Raw genomic sequence first — 25,685 nt, forward strand, 5'->3', positions numbered from 1 at the left:
CGTAAAGTTCTTTTATATATTAGGTCTATAACTATTACATGCGTACTTAGCATTATCATTCTTGAATTTGTGGGTTCCATCATCAAAGGACAGTTAACTCAGGTTACAGGTTTGGCGGCTTAGAATGAATGAAGCTAATTTTTAATACTCTGTCTTCTTCTGGGTCTCCTATGTCGACCGGAACAAATGGTAGTCAGCAGAGGTAAGGCCTAGGTTGAAAGGCTTGTGAGGCAAAGCTTTCCAGCCGTTGTTTTCCAAACAATGTTTATCTATCTGGCAACATGAGGCCGATCGTTTTCATGCTGCAATATTATTGTCTCGTGTCTAGTTGTATATTCCGTGAGTTTATCGCCAATCGCTCGCTTTGAGGAGTTGTTGTATGTAGCATTCCCCATCAATAATTTCAGCCGGTTTTAGAAGCTCATAATACAGCACACCCTTCTTATCTCACAAAAATAAAATGGCTGTTTTGCAGGTTTCAAATATAATTTTGCCCGTTTAGGGTTATCGTACTCGATCCCCGAACATTCTATGAGGTTTTCTTGGGGTTTGCAACAATATTTATTGAGTATTGTATCTAGTTCTTCATCTTTCGAATCCCACTTTTCTGCTTCCTTTTTATATGATTCTTAATTGTAGGGATGACATGTCTTCTCTAATATAAAACTAAACTTATGAACTCTAAAGAAGGGAGGTCACAGTAGTACGGAGATTAGTGTAAACCATAATAATCCATAGAACATTCTTTACAACTGTAATGTCATCGGCCTGCTTCAGTTATAGGAACCGAATCAAATAACAGTTGATGCTTAAAAGAGAACGTTTTAGCGGGTTCCTAAGTAGACAAAATTGTCAACCACGTGGAAGCTAAGACTATAAATAGGTAAATGGAAACTTTCGAAAACGTGCTTCTTTATTACTAGCCGAATCGTTATCGTACGAGCACATGGATCGATCGTAGTTCCACAAATCATTCTAATACAATATTCTACAGGGTCGGGCATCAGAAAAGCCATTAATTCGGTTTGGAAAATTATTTTTATTTATTTTAAAGTACGAAATGTGTGAAAATAAACATAAATTCGATATGACCATCTTTTGCCTTAACTGTGTATGCCCTTGAGACGGTCAAAAAACGAACCGCAAGCTGCCTGAATGTGACTTGCTGGTATTTTGACCCACTCACGGACAATAGCTTTCCTCAGCATCTCGAGACTGGTGTATTTTTTACTTCGAACCTTGCTCTCCAAAATGGCCCAGAGAGAATACCATCCATTGGATTCGCATCTGGTGAATTCGAGAGCCATTGTGTGATCGTAATGAAGTTCGGAACGTTGTTTTTCAGCCATTCTTGGTTCACTCGCGCTTTGTGAGACGGTGCTGAGTCTTGTTGAAACGTCCATGGTTTGCGACCGAAATGTTTGTTTGCTCACGGCTTCAAAGCAGCCTCCAGAACACTTTCCCGATAACATGTCGCATTTACTTTGACGCCAGGCTCGATGAAAACAATTGGAGAGGGCCCATCTGCGGTGACAGCGGACCAAACCATAATTTGTGGCGGGTGCTGCTTCCTGGTGACCAACCTATGACTTAGATTCTCGTATGAACGGTCGGTCAAGTAAACCCTATCGTTTTGAGAGTTTACGAATTGCTCAATTAGAGAAATTTTTTCGTCAGAAAACACAATGTTCGGAATTTGACCGCTTTAGGCTAAGCGAAGCAACTGCTTCGCTCTTTCAAGTCTTACTTGTTGCTGCTTCGGTGTGAGATCATGGGCCTTTTGGAACTTGTAAGGCTTGACCTTGAGCTCATTTTTCAATATGCGTCGGATGTTGCTGTCAGATATTTTCAGTTCTTTAGCCATTTGATGGGCACTTCGTCGTGGATTTCGCTCAAGTCGCTTCTTCACTTTCCGAACCAACTCACGTGACGTTGCAGTCTTCTGATGACCACCTCCATGGCGTTTTGCGATACTACCAGTATAATTGTAACGAGTGATGGTGCGATAAACAAAAACTTTAATCACATTAAGGTGTTTGAGCTCACGAACAATTGCTAGCTGTGAGTTTCCAGCTAAATATAAAGCAATCACACTATTGAATTCCATCGGTGATCACTTACAATAACAACATAAAAAGAACCAAAAGTTTAAGAAAGTTTGGTAACAGTCCCAGAAATATAAAAAGTGGTGTTTTCAATTTCAAAGTTAAAGAATTGTCTAATTTGTAATATCTTATAAGCCATATGCCATAATTTTTTTTTTTAATTTCAACAACGCTCAAAACTTCTGGCCTTACTTTCAGCCTACAAATGTATTACAACAACAACCATGCATGTGATATTTCCAACGTTACTTCCACGCCTACATATGTACATTGATAAAATCATACATATCTTATAAGAGGTCGGTCCGATGAGTATGTATTTAGTCTACAAAAAACGAAAGATTTGAAAAGATGGAAATTTGTCTCTCAACATAGTCTAGTTTTAGCACTATACACTTTTTCCAACGAATTATAACACTAAATTACTATAACTCCGTTTGCAAATATGTTCTCTTGAGGCCTGGTCGGACGAGTGCTGTAGATTGAGTACTGATAGGTAGTATATGTAGATAAAACCTTTTAAATTCTAAGAAGAACAAACTCGGAGCCCATCAGCATTCCATTTTCGGCTCATTGGAGCCATGTAATCGACTTCGTTAGTAGAAGTAGATCTCATCTTGTGTATGATGGGATCGTTTCTTCTGCATTAGAACGTTGGAACGTTGGAAACCTGACGAGCTGAGTTGATTTAGGCACATTCCCCTGTCTGTATACATGTACGTACTTGAACACTAGGGGTCTGGGTGGTATGGGGATTAGCTGGATTGTTGGATGTTTAGATTTTAGCGGTGTGATCGCCACTACTTGGAATGCCGAACAGTGAGGATCGTTTGGGCGTCAATTGTTTAATCGGAGAAGGCGTTTAACTGGATTTAGGGTTAGTTTCTTTTGTGAATGGTAAGTGGGTATAATGTGCGTATGGGGTCCAAACCCTGGTCACCAGTCCAGAGCAGTATGGAAGCTTGACTGGTAGTAGTTTCGGGAGCAGGAGCACTTGGAGTTGGAGAGAGTATCGTGGTGGTTGTGGTTAAAACCCGAATGCGGTTAGAACTAACACATTGACAGTTGAGTGTGCATTGCAACCGGGTGCCTGACCCAAAGTACGGCAAATGTTTAACACGGACTCATGCGGACTGGCACCTCGAGAGTATCGTGGTGGTTGTGGTAAACCCGATTGCGGTTAGAACTAACACATTGACAGTTGAGTGTGCAGCAGAGATTTTAGATGGGTCTCGAACCCTATCAAGGTGGTTAGGTACTGGTTGGTACTGAAAATCTGGCTGTCGTCAGCAGGTAACTAACGGACGTTGTCTGCAGATACGAGAGAAATCAAGTGCTTGCATGGAAAGCTTTTGCATTTGACGAAATATCTTGGGTTATTGTTCAAGCCAACGGTGCAGTCTTCGTACTCGCCTACGAGATTTGATTGTATTTTTGGTAAATTTCTCTTGCAGAAATGGCGTCGGGGCTATGAAAGTAAGTACTTATCAAACTGAACTCGTATATAGATACACGTAAAAGCAAAGCACTCAAGCGGAAGACAATTCGGTAGAGACTTACGGTGCGACGAAGTAGGGCAGCTGCATGAACACGACGCGGCTAATGACGATCGCGACGTATTTTCCAAAAAATATTTTACTCCTATACATACATACATATGTATTAAATTGTGTTGATTTCATCTTTTTGTGGGATTTCTGTCTATTTGTATTTTTGGCTACACATTTTGACTGGCAAACAAACACCTACGAAGACTTCGCGTAGACAAAACAGACGCTGACGTTGGCAAGCGCCAGCGCCGTTGCGTCCACCTTCTGGACTGTATACTTATAGATTGACTTGTGATTCGTACGCGCCGGTATACAAAATATTGTATGGGCCTCTTTCATTTTTTAAATGAAGGAAAATTTCAATTTCATTCTCATTTTAAAACGCGAACGCGTCGGTTGGCTTGGATTTTCCGCAGATAAGTGGCGACGGCGCGGGATTTTAAATATTTATATATATAGTATATTCATAAAATTATCGAAACAACAACAATGAAATATGTGAAATAAAAGCAGTGTATATATAAATATAAAAAAATAGCAACAAAAAGAAGTCGATGCTCGCGGTTCGCCTAACTATAAGTTAACACGAACTAATTGCGCCATAAAAAGTGATATTTATATAAATTCTACCTCAAGAAGCTACTATAGAGAAGTGTGAAGTTGTGAATACTATATTTATTAAATTTATTCTTTAATTCTTTAATGTTTTGCCAGAAAAATCTGGAAGGAAAGATGGCAAAAATATTCAAAAATTAAAAAAAAATCGTTCCTGTGTCAAACAAAAAAATGCGTATCTTTAAGTGCTGATCTTTATGTAGAAAATTTTTGAGGTTAGGTTGCGCGCGTAGTGAAAATGAGAGTGTCACTTTGTGTTTTACTTCCTTTTGTGTTTTTCGCACAAACTGCGCAATACACTAAGGATATTGAAGTTGTGAAAGTTGGTATGTTTTTGTTGTGTAAATTCTTGTGTTTTCCTACATTACAAGTATTATATACATATGTATATGTATATATGTTTAGGTGTGATATTTTTCAACAATGAATTGGAGCTGGTGCGCGCTTTCGACACGGCCATACGCGATATTAATGAACTTGAGCTGGATGTACGCTTGGAGCCATTAAAGCATTTTGTAAGCGAGGACGATAGTCTTACATTGCAGGAGTTTGGTAAGTGGATATGACAAAGTTTTGACGAGATAAGGAAAAACGTTAATTTCGGTTGCATCGAAGCTATAATACACTTCACAAATACAAAATGTTTCTTATAAGGTCTTTGGTCGATTGTTCTTTCATCAACCCGAAAAAGTGTTCCATAAAAACACTTGATCCCGACCGTTCATATTTTATGAAAAAGGTGGTCCAAGCAGAGGTACTATTTTCAATAGCATTTTTCTGACGGATCACGTGTGAATCGTGTCAACCTTTCATGTTATTTTTGTGCAGTATTAACTGGCATGTCATCATGGAAAGACCTACGCCTGAACAACGTTAAAAATCGTACAACTTTATTTTGAAAATTCACGTTCTGATAATCGGTCTACTAAGCGTACTTTCACAACACCATCAGCCATCTTGAGACCCAGCATTCAATTTTGGATAATACTCGTATTCGACCGAATAGACCACGTCCAGCACGAAGCGAAGAAACTATAGCAGTCGTACCTGAGAATGTATTCAAAGACCGCGGAGAGTCAATTCGGCGCCGTTCGCAGTAACTCGGACTAACATACGGAACGAATTGGCGCTTTGCCTATGAAATACAGCTTGTGCAAGAACTGAAGCAGTTCGATTTTCTCAAGCGATATCACTTCGCTCTATGAACTCTTGAAATACTCCAAGAAGATCCGACGTTTTTGATCCAAACTTTGATCAGCGATGAGGTCCAGTTCTGGCTCAATGTAAACAAGCAAAATTGCCGCATTTGGGACGAAGAGCAACCTGAAGAAATTCAAGAGCTGCTATTTCATCCAGAAATATGTGAATATGAATATGTGAACCGGTGGAATCATCGGTCCATTTTTCGTCAAAAATGATGCTGTCAATGGCGACCATTATCGCGGCCTGATAACCGAGTATTCGATGCCTGAAATTGAAATTCTTAATCTCGGCAACATTTAGTTTCAACAGAACGGCGTCACTACCCACATATCACATCAAACTATAAATTTATTAAGAGAAAATTTCGCCGAGCAGATAATTTCACGTTTGGTATAAAAGATCGTGTGATATCACACCGTTAAACTTTTTTAGATGTAAAATCTAAAGTCTATCCGGACCCCGAATCCCGCTTCGATTCAGGCTTTGGAACAAATGCTTGAAGGAGTCATCGGGAATTGGACACAACGGATGGACAATCTGAGACTTAGTTGCGGCCAACATTTGAAAGAGATAATTTTCAAAAACTATATACCAAAGAATGTTCTTTCGAATGATAAAAAAACATTCCCGTGAGTGAAATTTTAGAGCGATATCTTAAAAACCGTGGGACTAGTTTACCCACATATAGAAAGACGGTTATGGTTAAATAAACTCACTCGCGCTGATATTCTATATGTGGTCTATTTAATTTCTTTCTGGGTGTTACAAACCCCTGTTCAGGGTATATATATGTATATATAATATTTTTGAATGAAAGTCGTTCTTATATAATTAATTGTAAAAATTTTTGGATCAGAGAAAATATTATTCTACTCTTTGGATTTGGATGTCTACAAAACATGGTTCAGAGAGAATCTTTTCTAAAAATACCCCACTGATGATGTGTGACGAAAGTAAATTTCGATAAACTCTATTAAGAACATTTTTCCATGAACATTAATTTATTTTAGACAAAAAGTAATAAAGTGCATATAATTTAATTATGGCCAAGAATTTATCTCTATTATAATTTGTCATTATGTTATAAAAAGTACTTCAAACAAATGACCATCGTGAAATTTTATTGTGCAAATCGGAATCGTTGGCCATTCACCCAACGTGCGACGCTCTTGTTGATTATTTGGCTTTAATTTTTACATGAGTTGGATTTTGTTAGCCCGCAAACCAAAATCCTTCCGCAAAAACTTCCATAAAGTGGATGGGAACAGCTCTAATTGTTGCGCGTGATTGCAGACGGAAAGACTCTTATCATCTTCTTCGGGTGTGCGCTTTACGGCGTCTATGAGGATTCGCATTATCCACCAGAGTAAATATGTATATAAACCGTTCCATAGTAGCTCGAATTACCGACTCTATTGGGCGAATATGTCGACCGAATATTGAACGCGATACATCGTTTTGAATTAAGTCTATTATGAAATGCAGAGCTGAGTATGAAACAGTTGTCAAATAGACCAATTCCGAAAAAAGTATTGTCTCATTTGAAGTCTCACGTCTAAGAAAATACTCATCATAAGGGTATAATACATTCTTTTGGTCAGTTCGTTTTGGAATTTTAGGAGATGAAGATATTAGTTGCTAGCTTCAAAAGAGTATCTAAAAAGTGAGTTTTGGATATTTTTTGGTATACACAGCTATACATCAAAAGCTGGATATTGTCTTTGACAATATATCTCGTTTCGTCTTTACCAAATCTCCTAGCTGAGAATATGTTTCCAAATCGAACACAAGTCAATCAGATAGGTTTGTTATAAGGTTAAAATTTTGGTTTTCCCTGTTTTGTCTTACCTTTAATATTTACTAAATTATTGGTAAGCTTTAACGCCATATTCATAAAGTAGAGTCCTTATCTGCATTGTCAAGGATCTCTTTCGTCACTTCTACTCCATATGGTGTGTATTTTGTAACGAAACTCACCATGCTTCATTTGGTTCTTACAATTCTTTTATACTATTTTTGAATTCAACAGGAATGAAGTAGGTGTCTTTATATGAAGGTCACAGCAAAATGAGGTATTTCGCTAAATCGTCTCGAGTATCTGAATGGTAGAGCGATGATTTTGGACGAATGTTCGTTTTGAGCTTGTTCATTGTTGGTATATAATTTGCCGTTAATACATTTATATTCAGCATAGGGAGACGGAGTTTGTAACACCCAGAAGCGGTGCCGAAGACCCCATAAAAGACATACCATATGAAGGGTGGTCTATTTCGTGGTTTCCTACTTGTTTTTTTTTTATACAAAAGAAGACTATTCAAATTGAATGGGGAATGTTTATTTTGATTCGAAAAAAACATTCTTCGGCATTTATTTTTTTTTTTAATTATCTCTTTCAAATGTTGACAGTGGCTACGTCTCAGATGCTCCATCCATTGAGTTAAATTATCTATGATTTGTTCGAGCATTTCGAATGATAACTGCCGAATGACGCGTGTTGCGTTCTGCTCCAAGGTCTGAATCGAACCTGAATCGAAGTGGGATTGTTCGCATACATTTTATACTTTACATATCCCCGACCGACCCAAAACGTGAAATTAACTGTACACCGAAGTATTCTCTCAATAAATCCATTGATTGATGTGATGTATGAGAAGTGGCGCCGACTTAAAAGTCGGTTATCATGGCGCGGTAATGATCGCTATTGACGGTTAAGTTGTCATCTTCATAATGTTTCAAGAAGTATGGATCGATGATTCCACCGGCCAATAAACCACACCCTACCGTTATTTTTTCTGGATGAAATGGCAGCTCTTAAATTTTTTCAGGTTGCTCTTCGTCCCAAATGCGCTAATTTTGCTTGTTTACATACCCATAAGGGCAATTATTTGGTAGTCAGATTTTCTTGTAACTTTTCAAGAGCTCATAGAGCGAAGTGATGTCGCTTGGAATGCTTTTCTATTTAAGATGTCCATGTAAAATGCGCCAAGTTGTTCCATACGTCAGTCTGAGTTGGTGCGAATCGACTCTCCACAGTCTACTTGTACACTCTCAGTTTCGTCTTCGATTTTCTTCACTGCGTGCTGGACTTGGTTTATTCGGTCGAATATTATCCACTAGTAAATGTTGGGTCTCAAGATGGGTGATGGGTGTTGCGAATAGTACGCTCAGTAGACCAATTATGCTGATCATAATTTGAGCGAGGCGCGCGAAACACATTTTTTACATAACGTGAATTTTCGTCGCAAAATTGAACGTTTCTGTTTCTTTCGATGAACAAGGTAATTTGCTAAAAGCTTCTTGAAAACTTTTGGTAAATACTTATTTCGTTTGTGTGTGATGACTATATACCCAACATATAATTAACTCTTTCTGCTGCCAGCACCAATTTTGGTGAAACTTGGTTTAGTTTATGCGAACTATTTCGCATTAAAAAGCTATCCGCTAGGTGGTGCTCTGATCGAATTTGACTCGTCTTCAAAATATACATTGAACCGGGGGAAAATTACGAAATTCCTTTCTTTAATAAATTATAAAGGGTGATTTTTTAAGAGCTTGATAACTTTAAAAAAAAAAAAAAAAAACGCATAAAATTTGCAAAATCTCATCGGTTCTTTATTTGAAACGTTAGATTGGTTCATGACATTTACTTTTTGAAGATAATTTCATTTAAATGTTGACCGCGGCTGCGTCTTAGGTGGTCCATTCGGAAAGTCCAATTTTGGGCAACTTTTTCGAGCATTTCGGCCGGAATAGCCCGAATTTCTTCGGAAATGTTGTCTTCCAAAGCTGGAATAGTTGCTGGCTTATTTCTGTAGACTTTAGACTTGACGTAGCCCCACAAAAAATAGTCTAAAGGCGTTAAATCGCATGATCTTGGTGGCCAACTTACGGGTCCATTTCTTGAGATGAATTGTTGTCCGAAGTTTTCCCTCAAAATGGCCATAGAATCGCGAGCTGTGTGGCATGTATCGCCATCTTGTTGAAACCACATGTCAACCAAGTTCAGTTCTTCCATTTTTGGCAACAAAAAGTTTGTTAGCATCGAACGATAGCGATCGCCATTCACCGTAACGTTGCGTCCAACAGCATCTTTGAAAAAATACGGTCCAATGATTCCACCAGCGTACAAACCACACCAAACAGTGCATTTTTCGGGATGCATGGGCAGTTCTTGAACGGCTTCTGGTTGCTCTTCACCCCAAATGCGGCAATTTTGCTTATTTACGTAGCCATTCAACCAGAATGAGCCTCATCGCTGAACAAAATTTGTCCGAAAAAAAAAAAAACCGAACACTGATTTTGGTAATAAAATTCAATGATTTGCAAGCGTTGCTCGTTAGTAAGTCTATTCATGATGAAATGTCAAAGCATACTGAGCATCTTTCTCTTTGACACCATGTCTGAAATCCCACGTGATCTGTCAAATACTAATGCATGAAAATCCTAACCTCAAAAAATCACCCGTTATATAAAATATCTTGAGAAAATTGTTTACATTTCCGTTTATTAAAATTTGTCATTTCCTTCCAGCCTGCGAGTTGATCGACAATGGCGTCGCCGCTATATTTGGCCCAAGTGCGAAGGCGAGTAGCGGTAAGTGTTGACTTTGACAGAAACATTGGCTTGCTGCGAAACAGGCCTGCATATGCATCTTTAAAAATGTCATACAAGTTTGCTATGCATACATAACCCATCACATGTGTATGTTTATCGCCATTCCATGCTTTTATGTCGTCATAATAATTGAATTGCTTTTACTTTTTTTCAACAATTCGTTTCATTAACAGAACTAATATATTTGGAATACCAAGGCTCCATAAGTTTGTAAAATATTTTTCCTTATTAATTTGCACTTTTTTGTTGTTTTCGGAATTTTCCGTTCACGCTTTTTGTTTGGTTTATTTTTAATCTCCACTAATAAGCGACACGTGTGTGGCTTTGTTGTGTGTACTAAAAATATTATAAACGCTAAGAATATAGTTTGAAAGTTTTTAGTTTCCATGCTAGCTAAGTTTTATTAATAGATAAACAAATATGAACTATTTGACGTCTCTTCGTATTATTTCACTTTCAATAAAAGCTTATTATGCCACTTAATATCACTAAAGTAAACACAATTAATGCTTGTGTTTATGAATGTTTTGCATTTCTTACTCTGAAACATTTACTATTTTAGGTTCAAATAAAATGGGTGGTTCTAAAGTAAAGACATTTTAAATTTTATACCCTAACATAGTACATATATTAAGCTTGCCGCCAAGTCTGTAGTACATGCCGGTAACCTAAATATAGAGTTCTTGGTATACAGCTTGACGAGCTAACTCGTTTTAGTCACATCCATCGATCTGTCGCTCTGACATTTTACAAACGTTTTTTCTCCCCAAAAGCGATTGACTTCTTGGAACCACCAATATCTAACCACTTCAGCATATTACACATTTTTTGGCAAAATTTGGCTTTTTTATTCAACATAGTTTCCTTCACGGCTGATATAGCGATCCTCTAACTTTTGGTACCATTTTGATAGTATGATTTGTCCTGTGCTTCAAAAGAGGCTTCAGTTTCGGCGATCGCCTCTTCATTCGAGGGAAATTACTTCCCAGTGTGCATTGTTTTGAGAACTTAAAACAGGAAATAGTCTCTGGGAGCCAGATCCGAAGCATACGGTGCATGCGGAAAAAATTCGAAGCCAAGTTCAAGGATTTTTCCATCGTTTTCACTGACTTTTAACACTGTCAACACTTTCTTTTCTTCAAAGGCGGTCGGTTTTCGGGTATTTCGTCCTTCAAATGGTCCAATAATGCTGTCTAATAGTCGTTGTTGATGGGCCTTCTTTTTTGAAGTGACCGTTGATTGGACTTTTGTAGGTTATGGCTGACTAAAAATCAATTGGATTTACATAACTCTGGTAGCATAAACTATGTGGCAGACCGGGGACTTTTTAATTGACCTATTCCAAGTTTCAAGGATATTTAAATAAGTTTATACTTAATCAATTCTAATAATAAACACTGTGAACGATATGGAGTTCATTTAAAAATGTTATACTAGACCTTTTTCTTGGTCATTCTTGGGATATGATGTGTTTTGAAGATCTCAATATGCATTTATTTTTGTTTGAACTTATGTAGAGTCTTCGGTGAAAAATATCAGTTAGAAGAACGCTTCATGCTGATAATAGTATATTCGGGCAAGAGCTAATTCAGTGCCCAAGGCTTGAATAGCAAAATCTTCCTGGCTTGGCCACTGTTTGAGACGATTCAGCGGCCTTCGACCACGATTTTCGATTGATATTGTCGTCTGTGATCCATTTTTCGGTGACAGGCGACGAAAAATGGCTTCAAAAATGGGTCGAGTTCGTTCGTTTCATCAGCATATCGCAGGCGTTGATTCGGCACAGAAGGTTTTTTTTTGCTTCAAATCATGTGGCACCCAAACATCAAGCTCTTTTGTGTATCCAGCCTACTGCAGATGGCTTAAAATTGTTTGGTGACTAACTCCCATCTTCTGGTCAATGTCACGAGTTGCCACATGCTGGTCAAACTCGATGTTTTCCATGATTTTATCGGTATTCATCGTTACTGGTCTTCCGCCGCTTATCCATGGTGTCGTTTTCACCCGCTCTGAATCGTCGAAACCATTCTTCCGCAGTTCGAAGTAATAGAGTACCATCCGCCAAAACACTATTAATCTCACGGAACTCTATGTGATGTCGTACAAAGGGACTAGGCTTGGCTAGGGATGGTGCAGAGGGGTTGAACTGAACATCAACCCATTTTGCGTTGGAAGAAAACACTTATGGTGTATAATCGGCTAGCTGGTAGATGCTGAGGCTGCAAGCCAAGATTTGTCAGGTGGTTGTACACCAGATCGTGCGCCCGATCATCACATATAGAGTGGTGGCTTGGGCCTCGAAAGCAGCGTAGACTTCGGTAGGACTTCAACTATCGAAGTTGTAAAGAATGTATACATGACCAACGGCGCCACTTGAAGTCTTTCTGGATTTGCTGCACCTAGTAATCGCTGAGGTTGCCAAACATACACTGCTCTAAAGTACAATAGAAGGGTTTGGCAGAGGTAAAGTAGTCACTTCCCAACGCATGAAGGACCTAGGTGAAGAAATACCACTGGCACTTCTCCCAAGTCACAGCATTACCAAAAGTGTAAACTTCACTAGGAAGTTCAAGGTTACCCTCAGCGATAAGGCTGAATGGAACGATTCTGCTCTCGAGCTACTGCTCACGCACCAAACGCTCCATACCTCGGGGTAGTTTTCCGAGCATAATCCAAACAGAGGTCTTTGCTATAAGTCGATGCGTAGAGATAAACAACACAAATATCGCAATGAAGGTATAGTTATATTAAGCGATAGTCAAGCGGCACTCAAAACGATCTCTGCGTACGAGATCATATCGTTATTGGTGCAGGAGTGTATAGAACGACTTAACAGACTATCAGATCGTAACGAAGGGCATCTTATTTGGGTGCCAGGTCACAAAGGTATAGTCGGGAATGAACTGACTGACGAGCTTGCATGGTCCGCAGCATCATCCAACATTTTAGGACCTGAACTTTTCTTTGCAGTGGGTCCTCATCCCATATAGAAGCTGCTCCGCAAGGAAGATGCAATAGGTACGGAAAGATATAGGCAACAACTCCCAGGCATACGCCAAGTTTAGTTTCTAATGGTTGGTTACAATCCTAAAAGGTTTAACCATGTAATCAACTTCCGAAGGGATAAACTCAGACCACTTGTATCTACATTGAGCAGTGTATGCTCCAGAAGCACTTATATAACATGAGCTTAGCTTTTTGTGCGAATTGCCGATTCTGCGACTTAGAGTCTGACCTCCAAAATACCTGCTAATTGATTTCATAACAGTCTGTAGTCGCAAGATAAAGGTCCTTGGATCCATGTTTCCAAATAGGAATCACATCGCATTACGTGCACCAAGCAGTATATTGGAATCTATTAATTTTCTGGGGCTTGGTGAGTCGTTGTGACTTCAGAGAGGGCATAATAGACCTGAAGTCGCGGTGCAATTCTCAGTTATTAATCTATTTTAATCTAGGCGTGTTTGTGATTTGATTTCGCTCATATTGACAATAGAAGAAAAATATAAGAATAATGTGTTGTACTCTGTTGCGAGAGTTTATTCTCCACTCTGAAAAGTACATTTCTTTTATGAAGATGATCCCATTTCTCTCATTTTTTAAAACTGTAAAAATTAAGAATTCCAAAGATATTTGTCTATGAACCACCTTATACCTTGCCTATATTTGTGTATTATATTTTTGTGCACATTCACTTGTTAGTTCATAAACAAAAGTCATCGCATTTTATGGCTCGTCTTATGGTTCGATTGCCTCATTTGCTGTATTTATTCATGGAGAATATGCAAACATGAATATTCAATAAGCTCATTTGTAATTTTTTTATGAGCGATGTTTAAACTTGTTGTTGCATAACGGACATGGAAAACAACATTGATGTTATTTTAGTTTTCGGTCATGCTTAGCTATTGAATATTTGGGTGAAAAATGCATGTCTACGTATAAAACATATATACAGACATATGTATATTAGCTGTATGAAATATGCTTTTTTGTGTGTTAGATTGTTTAATTTTTGATTTATAAATACAGTGCTCCATGGTGGCAGTCAGAAATTAATCAGATTAATGAGTTTTGATTAAGAAATAAATTGTGTGTGGATTTTTAGAGCATAAAAAGGAGATTTATAAATATGTTATATATAAAAAAAATTCTAAAAATAAAAGTAAATTGTAATTTATTTAGTTTTAGATTTTTTCTGAGTTATACATGCATATAAACTGGTAGCAGACAATACATTTTTTTACAGACGTCATGGCGTATGAGTATCATATATGTGATTGCATTTGCTTTAATGTTTGTATTCAAAAATTATAAATGAAATCATTTAATAAGCAAAACAAGAAAAAACGCAGCTATAATGTCCTTCATAGCTGCACTTATTATAGGTTTAAGTGGTGTAAAAATATCATGATCTCTATTTTCGTCGGTCAGTTTGCATGGCAGCTATAGGTTATAGTTATCTGATCTGAACAATTTCTTGGAAAATTGTAGCTATATTTGAAACAATAACCTATGCTAAATTTGGTGAAGATAGTTTCTTAAACAAAAAAGTTTTCCATACAAGGACTTGATTTAGACAGCGCCGTTTGTATGGCAGCTATATGCTATAGTGATCAGATTTAAACAATTTCTTGGAAAATAGTAGCCGTATCTTGAAGAACAATCCATGCGAAATTTGGTGCGGATATCTTTTCAAATTAAAAAGTTTTCCATACAAAGCCTTGATTTTGATCGATGAGTTTGTATGACAGCTATATGTTATAGTTCTCCGATCTGTATAATTTGCTGGAAAATTGTAGCAGTGTCTTGAATAATAATCTACGCAAAATTTTGTCTAGATATCTTTTCAAATTAAGAAGTTTTTCATACAAAGTCTTGATTTTGGTCGTTGAGTTTGTATGGCAGCTATATGCTATAGTAGCCCGATATCGCCGGTTCCGACAAATAAACAGCTTTTTGGTGCGAAAAGCACGTTTGCATAATTTCAGATTAATTTAACGTATTTTTGTGTGTTAGTAGCACTACAATACTAATTAATTTAGTCAGAGATGTCATGGCGTATGAGGAACCTTTATGTACTATAGGTTTCGTTTCATAGTTTGTTCGTTAAAATTATTATTGTAAATTATTATAATAAATTATTATAATAAACTAAAAGCTATATAAAAGTCCAGTATTTGTGAAAATTCGTTTTATTAAAATACCACCATGAAGATTTCAATTAACCATAGCTGAGGCTGCCTATAACAAATCGCATAATAATAAACTTGTAGATAAATTTGAATAATAAACAAAAGTAATTTGCGTAACCTTACATTAAGGTCAGCTACTTTAAATTAATGAAAATAACACTATCGCACATCCATCACTGATCGTTGAGAGCTTTCATCAAATGCGTCTGGCAGAACAATACGTTGCTGATGACGTCTGAATATTGCACTTACAATTAATTAACACATAGCACATACATACATAAGTACATGTGCCTCTAGGTTTTGTAATTTAAAATAACACTTAACAATTATAGTGAATTTATTTTGGTGAAATGTTTTGCCAAGCGATTTCATTTTATTTTGAGATGATAGTTGGATTATTTCGACAAATTGAAAATATTTCTGAAATTACGATTTTTCACTTTTTATCGAGTAATTTAGTTCTAGATAAACAGTAGAAGTTCATCAAGTGTTATATACTGAGGCTGATTTTTTACTAGAATTAGTTGCACAAACCTCATTTAAGACTTTACTATAACAGATCAATTGAAAAGACACCAGCCTGATACATAGATGGCGCTATTAGAATTAAATCTTTATGATTTTTAGTAAGCCCAAACCTTCCCAAGGCGCATTTCGGGTTTTGATAAAATATTGCGTTTTGAAGGGTAAACAGTTGAAGCAAACACATGACTAGCATCCGGACACTGCCCCAGAAAATTCAGTTTTGACCAAAAACAATGACGTGTTGATGATTTGGAGCAATGACCCGAGTTTTTGCGTCAATTTGTGACAATGGATTAAACTTGGTTCCATAATTTCACCTTGAAGCCCAATCGACAGTCATGCGAGTATACAGGACACGATGAACCCGCTCCAAGGCGTGAAAAACGGAACAGACGGCTGGCAGAATTATTGACTATTAAATAGCGCTATTGGATCGTTTGAAGGATGAAATAATTTGAAGAAAAAGAAAGCGATATTTCATCAAGACATTGCACCGTGTCACAAGTGAGTGAAAACGGTGGAAAAATCGGTACTGTTTATAGCGATCCTCCAACTTTTCGATACCACTTTTGTAGTAATAATAGGCCTCAGTTTCGGAAATTACATCTTCATTCGACGAAAATTTCTTCCCAACAATTATTCTTTTAAAGTCTGAGAACAGGATGCCTATACTTGACGGAAATTTTAACAGACTCTGCGGACTCACTATCGATACCTCTTCCAGTGTATCATATCGTGGCGACCCCAGATGCTTACAGCTTAATCTTGCCAATGCGGCACAAGTGCACCAAATATACTCCCTTGTGCCTTGCTGCAATGTCGTCCGCATATGTCACTATCTTAGGAGCTTTGCCGCACAAGTTCCTTAGCAGCTAATTCACCACTAATATCCATAGAAGCGGAGATAGCGCTCCACCTTGCGGAGTATTTCTACATAATTCCTTGATCATTCTAGCGTCATTCCATTCTGCTCTTATCCTTCTAGAGATCAAAAGGTTTTTATTACAACGTTGTATAGTAGGATTAACACCTACTGACAGAATATTATTCAGAATAGATTCTTTAGAGACATTGTTGAATGCTCCGTAAATGTTCTGGAATATATTCAAGAGCCCTTTTGGTATTAAATACCATTGTACATATGGAGTGCAGTCTCTACTGATTTGCCTCTCGCATATGCGTGCTTCCACTAGCTTCTAGGCACTGCGACCTTAATGTGCACGTCCATGATTTTCTCTAGCGTTTTCAGCAGAAAGTAAACCGTCCACTCTCCGCTACTGGCACGGAGGGGCTTTTGGATAATAGTTTCTTAAGTATTGCCCCCTCGTGAGTCTTTTCAAAGCCACTACAAAAGTTCTTCCAGGATTCTCGCTTTATCCTGCGCACTAACTTCTTGCAGTCGCTTATAATGTCTTTATCGTCGTTCCAACAGTCCTGGCTTTCTTGCAAGTGCTTCAGTCCCAGCGTAGCGCATGCGAAGTGAAGAGCTGTATTTAGGGAATTCGTAAATACAGTCACGCCCCTTTCAAGCTCTTCATGTGAATTATACACATAAGATCTAAGTGTCTTGTATAATAAGTAGTATCTGCCTATAGATCCCAGTATGTATTCATGGGATTTCTTCTAACCTCGTGCCTAATCTTTGCTTCCGATCTAATGGTGAAGTAGATGTGCCTATGATCAGAGAACGACGTTGTGCTTAGCACCCTCCAGTTTTCTACCTAAGTATCTCTACTTGTGTATAGTGTTATGCCCAGAATGTTTTTTAGGTTATAAATGCATAAATCTTTAGATATATTTGATTCCCTTTCTACCAGTACATATGTATATGTATATTTATGATATATACTCAGAAAATATTTCTAAGTTATTTTCCTAGTGGGACATTAACTTTGTATCAAAAAAAAGGGCACTAAAAGTATGGAATTTCTATTTCTAAATTTAATAAGAGAGGACATAATTCTCTTCGTATTTTTATCTCCCCACTCTGTTTCTAAATAAGAAAACACATTGTTAGTATTTTCGAAAAGGCAGAGATTTGCAATAAGTGTGACTATGCAGTGGCCAATGGCGCTTGCGCAATAAAATGCCAAAATGTTTAGAATGCTCTCATCCGTTTTATTTTGATCTGATGATTCGTAATAGAAAGTAAGAGTCAACGACACTTAGTGTTTGTAAATAAAAACATGTATGTATGGTACATGCTTGTATATTTGGCTATGAATGAAATCAAGAGTGAATGAGAAGAGAGCTCATGCTCGCTCATTAGACGTGCTCTCTGTATTTGCTGCTCTCTATATACTTTCTATTTGATTTGCATACATTTATTTTTGATATTTTTCTGAACATTGCATGTTTTATTATATTCTTCTAAACATTGCATGTTTTCTTTTCGTTTCGCAGATATCGTTGAGGTCATTTGTAATACCACGGGCATTCCACATTTACAGTTCGATTGGCATGAAGAGAACTTCTATATACATACACGTAATCACAAGCTGACAGTTAATGTGGCACCCGCCGAAAATATGCTGGCTACGGCATTTTTAGATATTTTACACATGAAACAATTGGATTGGAAGTCCTTTACGATCGTTTATGAGAATAGTCGAAGTGAGTGAGATCGTACCAACGAACATCAGCACTTCCACAATTTTGCGCTGGCTATCAGTCAGTCAAATAACAGTACTTAAATATTGATCTCTTGCCGATTTATAGGTTTGGGCCGCATGGAACTGATATTCGGCTGGCGGCAAGTGCATAAAGCTGGCATAAAACTGTGGCATTTCAATCGTGGTGATGATTATCGCATACTTTGGAAACTCGTGAGTAGTACGCGTGAGAAAAATGTCGTGTTAGATTGCCCGGCCGATATAATTACCGAAGTACTTAACGCATCGATATACTATAACATGACTGGACAATTTAATGTGAGTTTAAAAGAAATAGAAAAATTATTAACTATTTTATATAAATGCATTTCCATACTATCTTAGCAATGGTTTCTGACGAGTTTGGATACACACACCAGCACTATACGAAGTTTAAATTCTCGGCAATTTATTGCAAAAATGGTGGCGGTGCGCGTACGTGCCTATATGCCGCCGCCGGTGCATGACGAGGCGGATGTTTTTGAGGACGTCGAAAGAGATCCGGTAAAGTATGCTTTCATAAAGCTTTAAGCTTTAAGTTAATGCGAACCGTACGGAAGATTTCACTTCTCTATATATGTCTATATATGTGCATATACGATGTTCGGTTTTCCTTAAACTTAATACATACTTAAGTGTTCTAAAATTTTATATTCTAAATTTTTATAGTCCATTTTCAATTTTAGATCATTACTTTCCGCGCCAGATTGCTTTACGATGCTGTGGTGTTATTTTTCAACGCTATACGAAATCAAATCCGCAGCTCACGTTATCAAGAGCCTAGAGTACGTTGTGAGCGTGGCTTTTGGCGTTTTGGAGTGGAAATTTTAGATCAGATGAAACTTGTGAGTATAGTGAATTGACAGCAAATATGAAGCTTTCGGTTTAAAAAGGCTGAAATATAATTTAGAGAGAAAGCTTTCACAGTCAAACTTGTAAGTTTGATAAATTGGCAGAAAATATAAAGCTTTCGTTTTAGAAAGCTTGATTCCTCATTTCCGTTGTAAGCTTTTACGCCGTATGTTGTGATTATGTTGGCATTAATTATAAAGCTTTCATTGAAATAAAGGCATCAAAGTTGATTTTGGGTAAAAGCTTTCTCGAAAACTTGTGAGTGTGCTAAATTGGCCTCATAATATAAAGCTTTCATTTCAAAAAGCTTGATACTTCATTCCAGTTAAAAGCTTTCTTGAAAAACTTGTGAGGATTTCACGATAAAATGATACTTTCGTTTTAAAAAGGGTGAAAAATAATTTAGAGGGGAAGCTTTCACAATAAAACTTTTAAGTTTGATAAATTGGCTTAAAATATAAAGCTTTCGTTACTGACTACCCTTTGAAAATCTTGAGAGAGAGACTGGTGGTACGTTCTCGTAGTGCGCCATGTAAGAAGAAACTGGACAAAGTTCGCTGGTTATCCTCCCACTCTTGGAACAAGGAATCCTAGCTTTTTTGATGATAATCCATGTCTTTGGTTTACCTTCGTTTTATTTGTAAACAATGTTATAACTACTGCTTTTTAATCCTTTGGTCGTGTTTTATTTCACTCACGGCTACTGGATTAAGCTTATGTCGATGCCTCTTTCATATGCAAAGATTGTCAGTTTCGCTGTTGCAATTTCGAATACTGTAGAATAATCTGCCCGTATCTAAGGTTGTAGAACATCTTCTTATTCTTTTATTGCAACATCCCTCAGTAACTGGCTAGCGTCGTCGTCTTCGTCAGCTGCTTTACAGCCTTGAAATAATAATAATAAAAAAGCATGCGGTAAAATGTCAGTGAAAGCTTTCACGAGGAATCTTGGGTATAATAAATGAGCGCTTTCGAGAAGCTCTCACTTTATTTACAATGCTATAATTTATTAATATTACTTTAAATATTCTATTTTTTTAAGCTTACGGCACGCAACGTCACACCACCCTATAAAACACAGAAAATGCAATTAAATGCTTACCGGAGACGTGATGAATTCAATTTAGAAGTTTACAATCCAATGCTAGAACGTATTACACACCTTTGGAACAAAAATCAGAGTTTGGTTGAATACGAAAAATTGGTCGAGGCAAAGGCAATAAAAGAACAAAAATACAATGAGGAAGACGATTTTACGCCAAAGCGTGTAAAATACACAGTGTCGACGCGTGTCGGGGAACCTTACTTTATGTGGCGGTAAGCACACGACTTAAACAAATATTATTTTCAACTGAACGTGAATACATTTCTGCAACCATTTCTATAGGCAAGAGCCCGATGGGGTGCATTATGAGGGCAATGAACGCTTTGAAGGTTACGCTGTAGATTTGATATACGCATTGGCCGAAGAGTGTAATTTTGATTTCGTATTCCAACCAGTGCCCGATAATAATTACGGCAGCTACGATAAGACGACTGATGAATGGAATGGTATTATACGACAATTAATGGATAATGTAAGTAATCGGTTCATATATAAAAGAAAAATATTGTTTAACATACCTATTTATTTGACAGAATGCTCAAATCGGTATTTGTGACTTAACAATTACGCAGGCGCGTCGAAGTGTGGTGGATTTTACAGTGCCTTTCATGCAACTAGGCGTTAGTATTTTATTCTACAAAGAACCACCACCACCTAAAAAGCTTTTTGGTTTTTTCGCGCCATTTTCTTTGACGGTATGGATCTGTCTGTTGGTTGCTTTAATGGTAACAGCCTTAGCTCTAGTGGTTCTAGGACGGTAAGTGCGGTGAATATGCTTTATGGTTGAACTAACTGGAATTTGATGTTTTTTAAACGTTTCTTTAAAAGATTTTCGCAACCAGATTGGATAAGTCCTATTGCACATGATCCCAATTCTAGTGAATTGGAGAATATTTGGAATTTGAGTAATTCCCTTTGGTTGAATGTTGGTTCGATATTAAATCAAGGTTGTGATTTGCTACCGAGGTGAGTTATATAAGAAATGGCAATATAAAGCTTTTAAGATTTGAAAGCTCATGCAAGCTTTCATAATGTTTGTGTGACGTCATATTAGCAATGCTTTGTGAAAATTTATAATCAATTTCAATCTGATATTTTTAGTAAATTAGTAAGAAAAAAGTAAACTACAACTATATACTCTTCGCTGGTTCACTGGTTCTGACTACTCTCCAGAAGCATTAGTTCAGCGCCCCAATTATATTCGACCCACATCGTCTCGAGTGGTCGTCCTAGACTCCAGACGAATTCGTCAATAGACGAACCACCCCCAGAAATCGATATGAACGATAGCACCGCGTCGTTATCCATGCTTGTTTGATCATCTCCTTCTGAACAATCCGCCGCATCTGAAGGATGAACGCATCTCTTGGGCGGATCCTGATAACCAAACCCGAACCCGATAACCAAATCGAACCCATAGCTCCCAATGTCACCAGCGGAAGAAGGTTCTGCCGAAAGCGAAACTCAAGCCCTGTGGTGTAGCAAAATATTTACTTTTTAAGTAGCTTTCTGTAGGGTTTCCTGCCATACCTCTCTCACTCGAGTGACTATCGCCTTATAGAAGTCTAGCGTTCGTTCATCGGCACATCTGATAAGCTTGTGAAGCCCGTGGTGCCCTTCAGCACTCTCAACCTTTTGGTGTGGGTCAAGGTTTCTTTCGAGTATTTTCAAGAAAACTGCGGAAAAGCCGTCGCTACTCTCTTTCATTCTTCTCGGGAGACTGCACCATCCTTCTTACTTATCTCTTCAGCATAGTTATCGCCGTAGAACCCCTTATATACTCATGATCAGCGGTTTCTTTGCCAGTGTTAGCGATTTCGCCGCGTATGAATGCTCTACCCAAGTGGCTTTCTAGCAGAATTCCGCCATATTCTCCCTACCTATTGTGCCTAGAACGGGCCAACGCCGAATTTTCTACGACTATGGTCCTACCAGCGGTCCTTTCAATGCTTCATGTTAGCAACGGTTTCGTCGTCCTAAGAGCAGTACTCGCATTGGATCCCCACTCAAAGCTGCTATTCATCCCCCGAAAACTTAGTCTTTTAAATGGTCGTGATGCTGTCCAAGTAAGGAGGGATGACGCCTTTGTGATCCTATGTGCTCAAATTCGTCTAACGCAAAGAAAAAATCGCCTCAACTTACACCTAGCGCAGGAAATTATATTGTAGGTTGTACCGTTGCCTAGAGCACTAGGCACCTAGGGGCTAAAGAATCTCCTGTCTTGCTAAAGTGCCGTCAGAAGGACAGAGCTTACTAGTGCTTTTTATATTCGCGAACTACTTGTAGCATATTTCTTTCTACTTAAAACTTACACCATTATCTCTCTCTCTCTCTCTTTTTTTTCTTTCATTTACATTCTAGAGGTCCAGCTATGCGTATGTTTACCGCATTTTGGTGGATTTTTTCACTGCTACTCTCTCAGACCTATATCGCTAAGTTGGCTGCCTTCATTACTGCCTCCAAAATGGAGAGTCCGGTATCGAGTTTACACGATCTCGTCGGTCAGAATAAAATACAATTTGGTATGCTAAAAGGTGGAAGCACATCATTTCTGTTTTCCGATTCCAATGAGTCGGATTATCGCGTCGCTTGGAATAAGATGGTCGCCATGAAACCGGATGCTTTTACTGCCAGCAATAAGGAGGGCGTGGAACGTGTAAAACGTAGTGCTGGTCGTTATGCTTATCTCTTGGAGACTACTGCGCTACAATATTATTTGAATCGGAATTGTGAGTTGAAGCAGATTGGTGAACCTTTCAATGAGAAGCATTACGCCATTGCAGTACCATTAAGTAAGTGAGAAGGAGAGACAAATTTGATGTACTCGTACTTTGAGTGGTATCTCAACATTTTTCTCCTTAATTTTTTCGATCTCACTTTCTCGCTCACACTAAACCTCTCTATTTTTCACAATTCCGTAGATGCACCATTTCGTTCTAACCTCAGTGTAGGCATATTAAAGCTAAGCGAAAAGGGTATGTTATATAAAATAAAAAGTAAATGGTTTACTACCAACGAGACGAATTGCAATGCGGATCCTAACGCTGCTGCAGATGTTTCACAATATACGATGGAATCGGTCGGTGGTTTGTTTATAGTATTAGTCGGTGGCGTTTTGGTCTCTATGCTAATTGGCATATTAGAATTTCTATGGAACGTAGAACAGATTATAGTGCGAGAAAATGTAATGTTATTTCAAATTCGATTTTATATTGTATCTCTGTTTTTATATAATTTACTTTTGCATATGTCATACAGGTACCACCAATGGTTGTGCTGAAGGCAGAACTGAAGTTTTTTCTACGTTTTTGGCAGACACGTAAACCCTTGCGCACTTATGCGGAGAGTCGTGGCTCAACTTCGACAGGTTACTCGTCATTTGATCAAACCGCAAGTACTTCAACTGTAAAAAAGAAGAAGAAGAAAAAGAAATCTAAGAAAAGTATCGACTGACTGCGGTTGATAGTGGGTATATTTAATGGGGGGGTTGCCAATAATTAGTTGCGGATATATTTTGTCTTTATAATAAAATTTGTATATATGTATAATAAAATACTTTTTCTATTTCTAAGCCGAAGTTCTGTGATTTAAAAGTTATATGGCGAAAATTATTTTAAGTAAAAAAGCTATTATATTACATGACTGATTCCTCAACATGGCGGGGGGTTCACAATGAGAGTTATATAGTTATATCCCTTCCGTCTTTTAGTCCTTTGAATAGCGGCGAAATGTATAAAGCGACACAGAGCTCATATCTGGCAATACTATACGTACATCTTAAAAAGGTCTTGATATAACCTACAAAACGACGCTTTGCATGATTAGTTTGGAGTTTGCGCTCAACAGTTATAGACGTGTAAACATGGAGTTCGCTAACGCCGAAATTCGCGCAATTTTGAAGTTTTCCTTTGTTAAAGGAAAATCCGCTAGAGAAACGTTCCGTGAAATTAATGGTGTCTTGGAGGATGGTACTCTATCACTTCGAACTGCGGAGGAATGGTTTCGACGATTCAGAGCGGGTGAAAACGACACCATGGATAAGCCAGCCGGCGGAAGACCTGTGACGACGTATATCGATCAACTCATGGAAAACATCGAGTTAGACCGGAATGTGGCATCTCGTGACATCGCCAAGAAGATGGGAGTTAGTCACCAAACCATTTTAATCACCCGCAGAAGGCTGGATGCACAAAAAAGCTTGATGTTTTGGTGCCGCATGATTTGAGCAAAAAAACCTTCTGGACCGAATCAACGCCTGCGATTACTGCTGAAACGGAACGAAGTCGACCCATTTTTGAAGCGGGTTGTGACTGGCAACGAAAAATGAATCACATATGACAATATAAAGCGAAACTGTCGAAGGCCGGTGAATCGTCCCAAACAGTGGCTAAGACGGGATTGACGGCCAAGGAGGTTTTGCTGTATGTTTGGTGGGATTAGAAGGGTATCATTCACTATGAGCTGGTTCCATATGGTTCCATATGGCCAGACGTTTAATTCTACCATCTACTTCGAACAACTGGACCGCTTGAAGCAAGCGATCAACCAGAAGCGTCCAGAATTGCCCAACAGGAAGGGTGTAGTGTTCCACCACGACAACGCCAGACCACACACTTCGTTGATGACTCGTTAGAAGCTACGGGAGCTCGGATGGTAGGTGTTGTCGCATCCACCATATAGCCCGGACATAGCGCCAAGTGATTACCACCTGTTCCTGCCTATGGCGAACGCCCTTGTTGGTCTAAAGCTGAACTCAAAAGAGGCTTGTGATAAGTGGCTGTCCGAGTTCTTCGCAAAAAAGAGGGGGGCTTCTACGAGGAGGGGATATTGAAGTTGCCGTCTAGATGGAAACAGATTATCGAATGAAACGGCGCATATTTGAACTAAATCCGATCACTGTTACTTTTTTTATAAAACATTGAATAAAGAGCAAAAAAGCGGAAGGAAACAACCTACAACCTAATATATACTCGTACATTCCTGTTTTGAAGTCAGATGAAAAATGTACTCTTACATTAGTATCGGCAAAGCGGGCTGAATCTCTCACAAATCTGCTTTGATGCCTTATTTCTATATCCGATATTTCACGTAGATAACCAAAAGTATGAGATCCGTGGAGTTTACGCGTTGATTTGGCATAGGTAAGATATTCGACGAGGATGTGTTGGGAGATTCTTCTTATATACTTCCGAACAGCTGATGCAACCGATATCTGGTATTTTGCTACATGAGTCCCCAACACAGTTAGAACTCCTGTAACCATTGGA

At 38.2% G+C, this 25,685-nt stretch overlaps 1 protein-coding gene across 1 annotated transcript; it reads left to right on the top strand.

The window, feature by feature from the left end:
- Positions 1-3,861: 3,861 nt before the first annotated feature.
- Positions 3,862-24,025, top strand: LOC105229310 (glutamate receptor ionotropic, kainate 2). Its single transcript, XM_011209506.4, has 14 exons — positions 3,862-4,596; positions 4,676-4,822; positions 10,004-10,066; positions 18,214-18,423; positions 18,529-18,740; positions 18,807-18,965; positions 19,148-19,306; positions 20,356-20,630; positions 20,701-20,890; positions 20,952-21,175; positions 21,247-21,384; positions 22,780-23,210; positions 23,340-23,602; positions 23,677-24,025. Exons 1-14 carry the CDS (start codon positions 4,509-4,511, stop codon positions 23,869-23,871), a joined length of 2,754 nt encoding a protein of 917 aa, XP_011207808.2. The 5' UTR covers positions 3,862-4,508; the 3' UTR covers positions 23,872-24,025.
- The last annotated feature ends 1,660 nt before the right edge of the window (positions 24,026-25,685 follow it).

The sequence above is a fragment of the Bactrocera dorsalis genome, chromosome 1 (assembly GCF_023373825.1).
Source record: "Bactrocera dorsalis isolate Fly_Bdor chromosome 1, ASM2337382v1, whole genome shotgun sequence".
Taxonomy (NCBI): Eukaryota; Metazoa; Arthropoda; class Insecta; order Diptera; family Tephritidae; genus Bactrocera; species Bactrocera dorsalis.

What these genes read in the sequence shown, in the direction of transcription:
- LOC105229310 (XM_011209506.4), top strand. Translation starts at nt 4,509, where the DNA reads ATGAGAGTGTCACTTTGTGTTTTACTTCCTTTTGTGTTTTTCGCACAA. An exon ending in ACATGACTGGACAATTTAAT is followed by an intron (nt 18,741 to 18,806) that starts GTGAGTTTAAAA and finishes ATACTATCTTAG; the next exon opens with CAATGGTTTCTGACGAGTTT. An exon ending in GCTCTAGTGGTTCTAGGACG is followed by an intron (nt 21,176 to 21,246) that starts GTAAGTGCGGTG and finishes TTTCTTTAAAAG; the next exon opens with ATTTTCGCAACCAGATTGGA.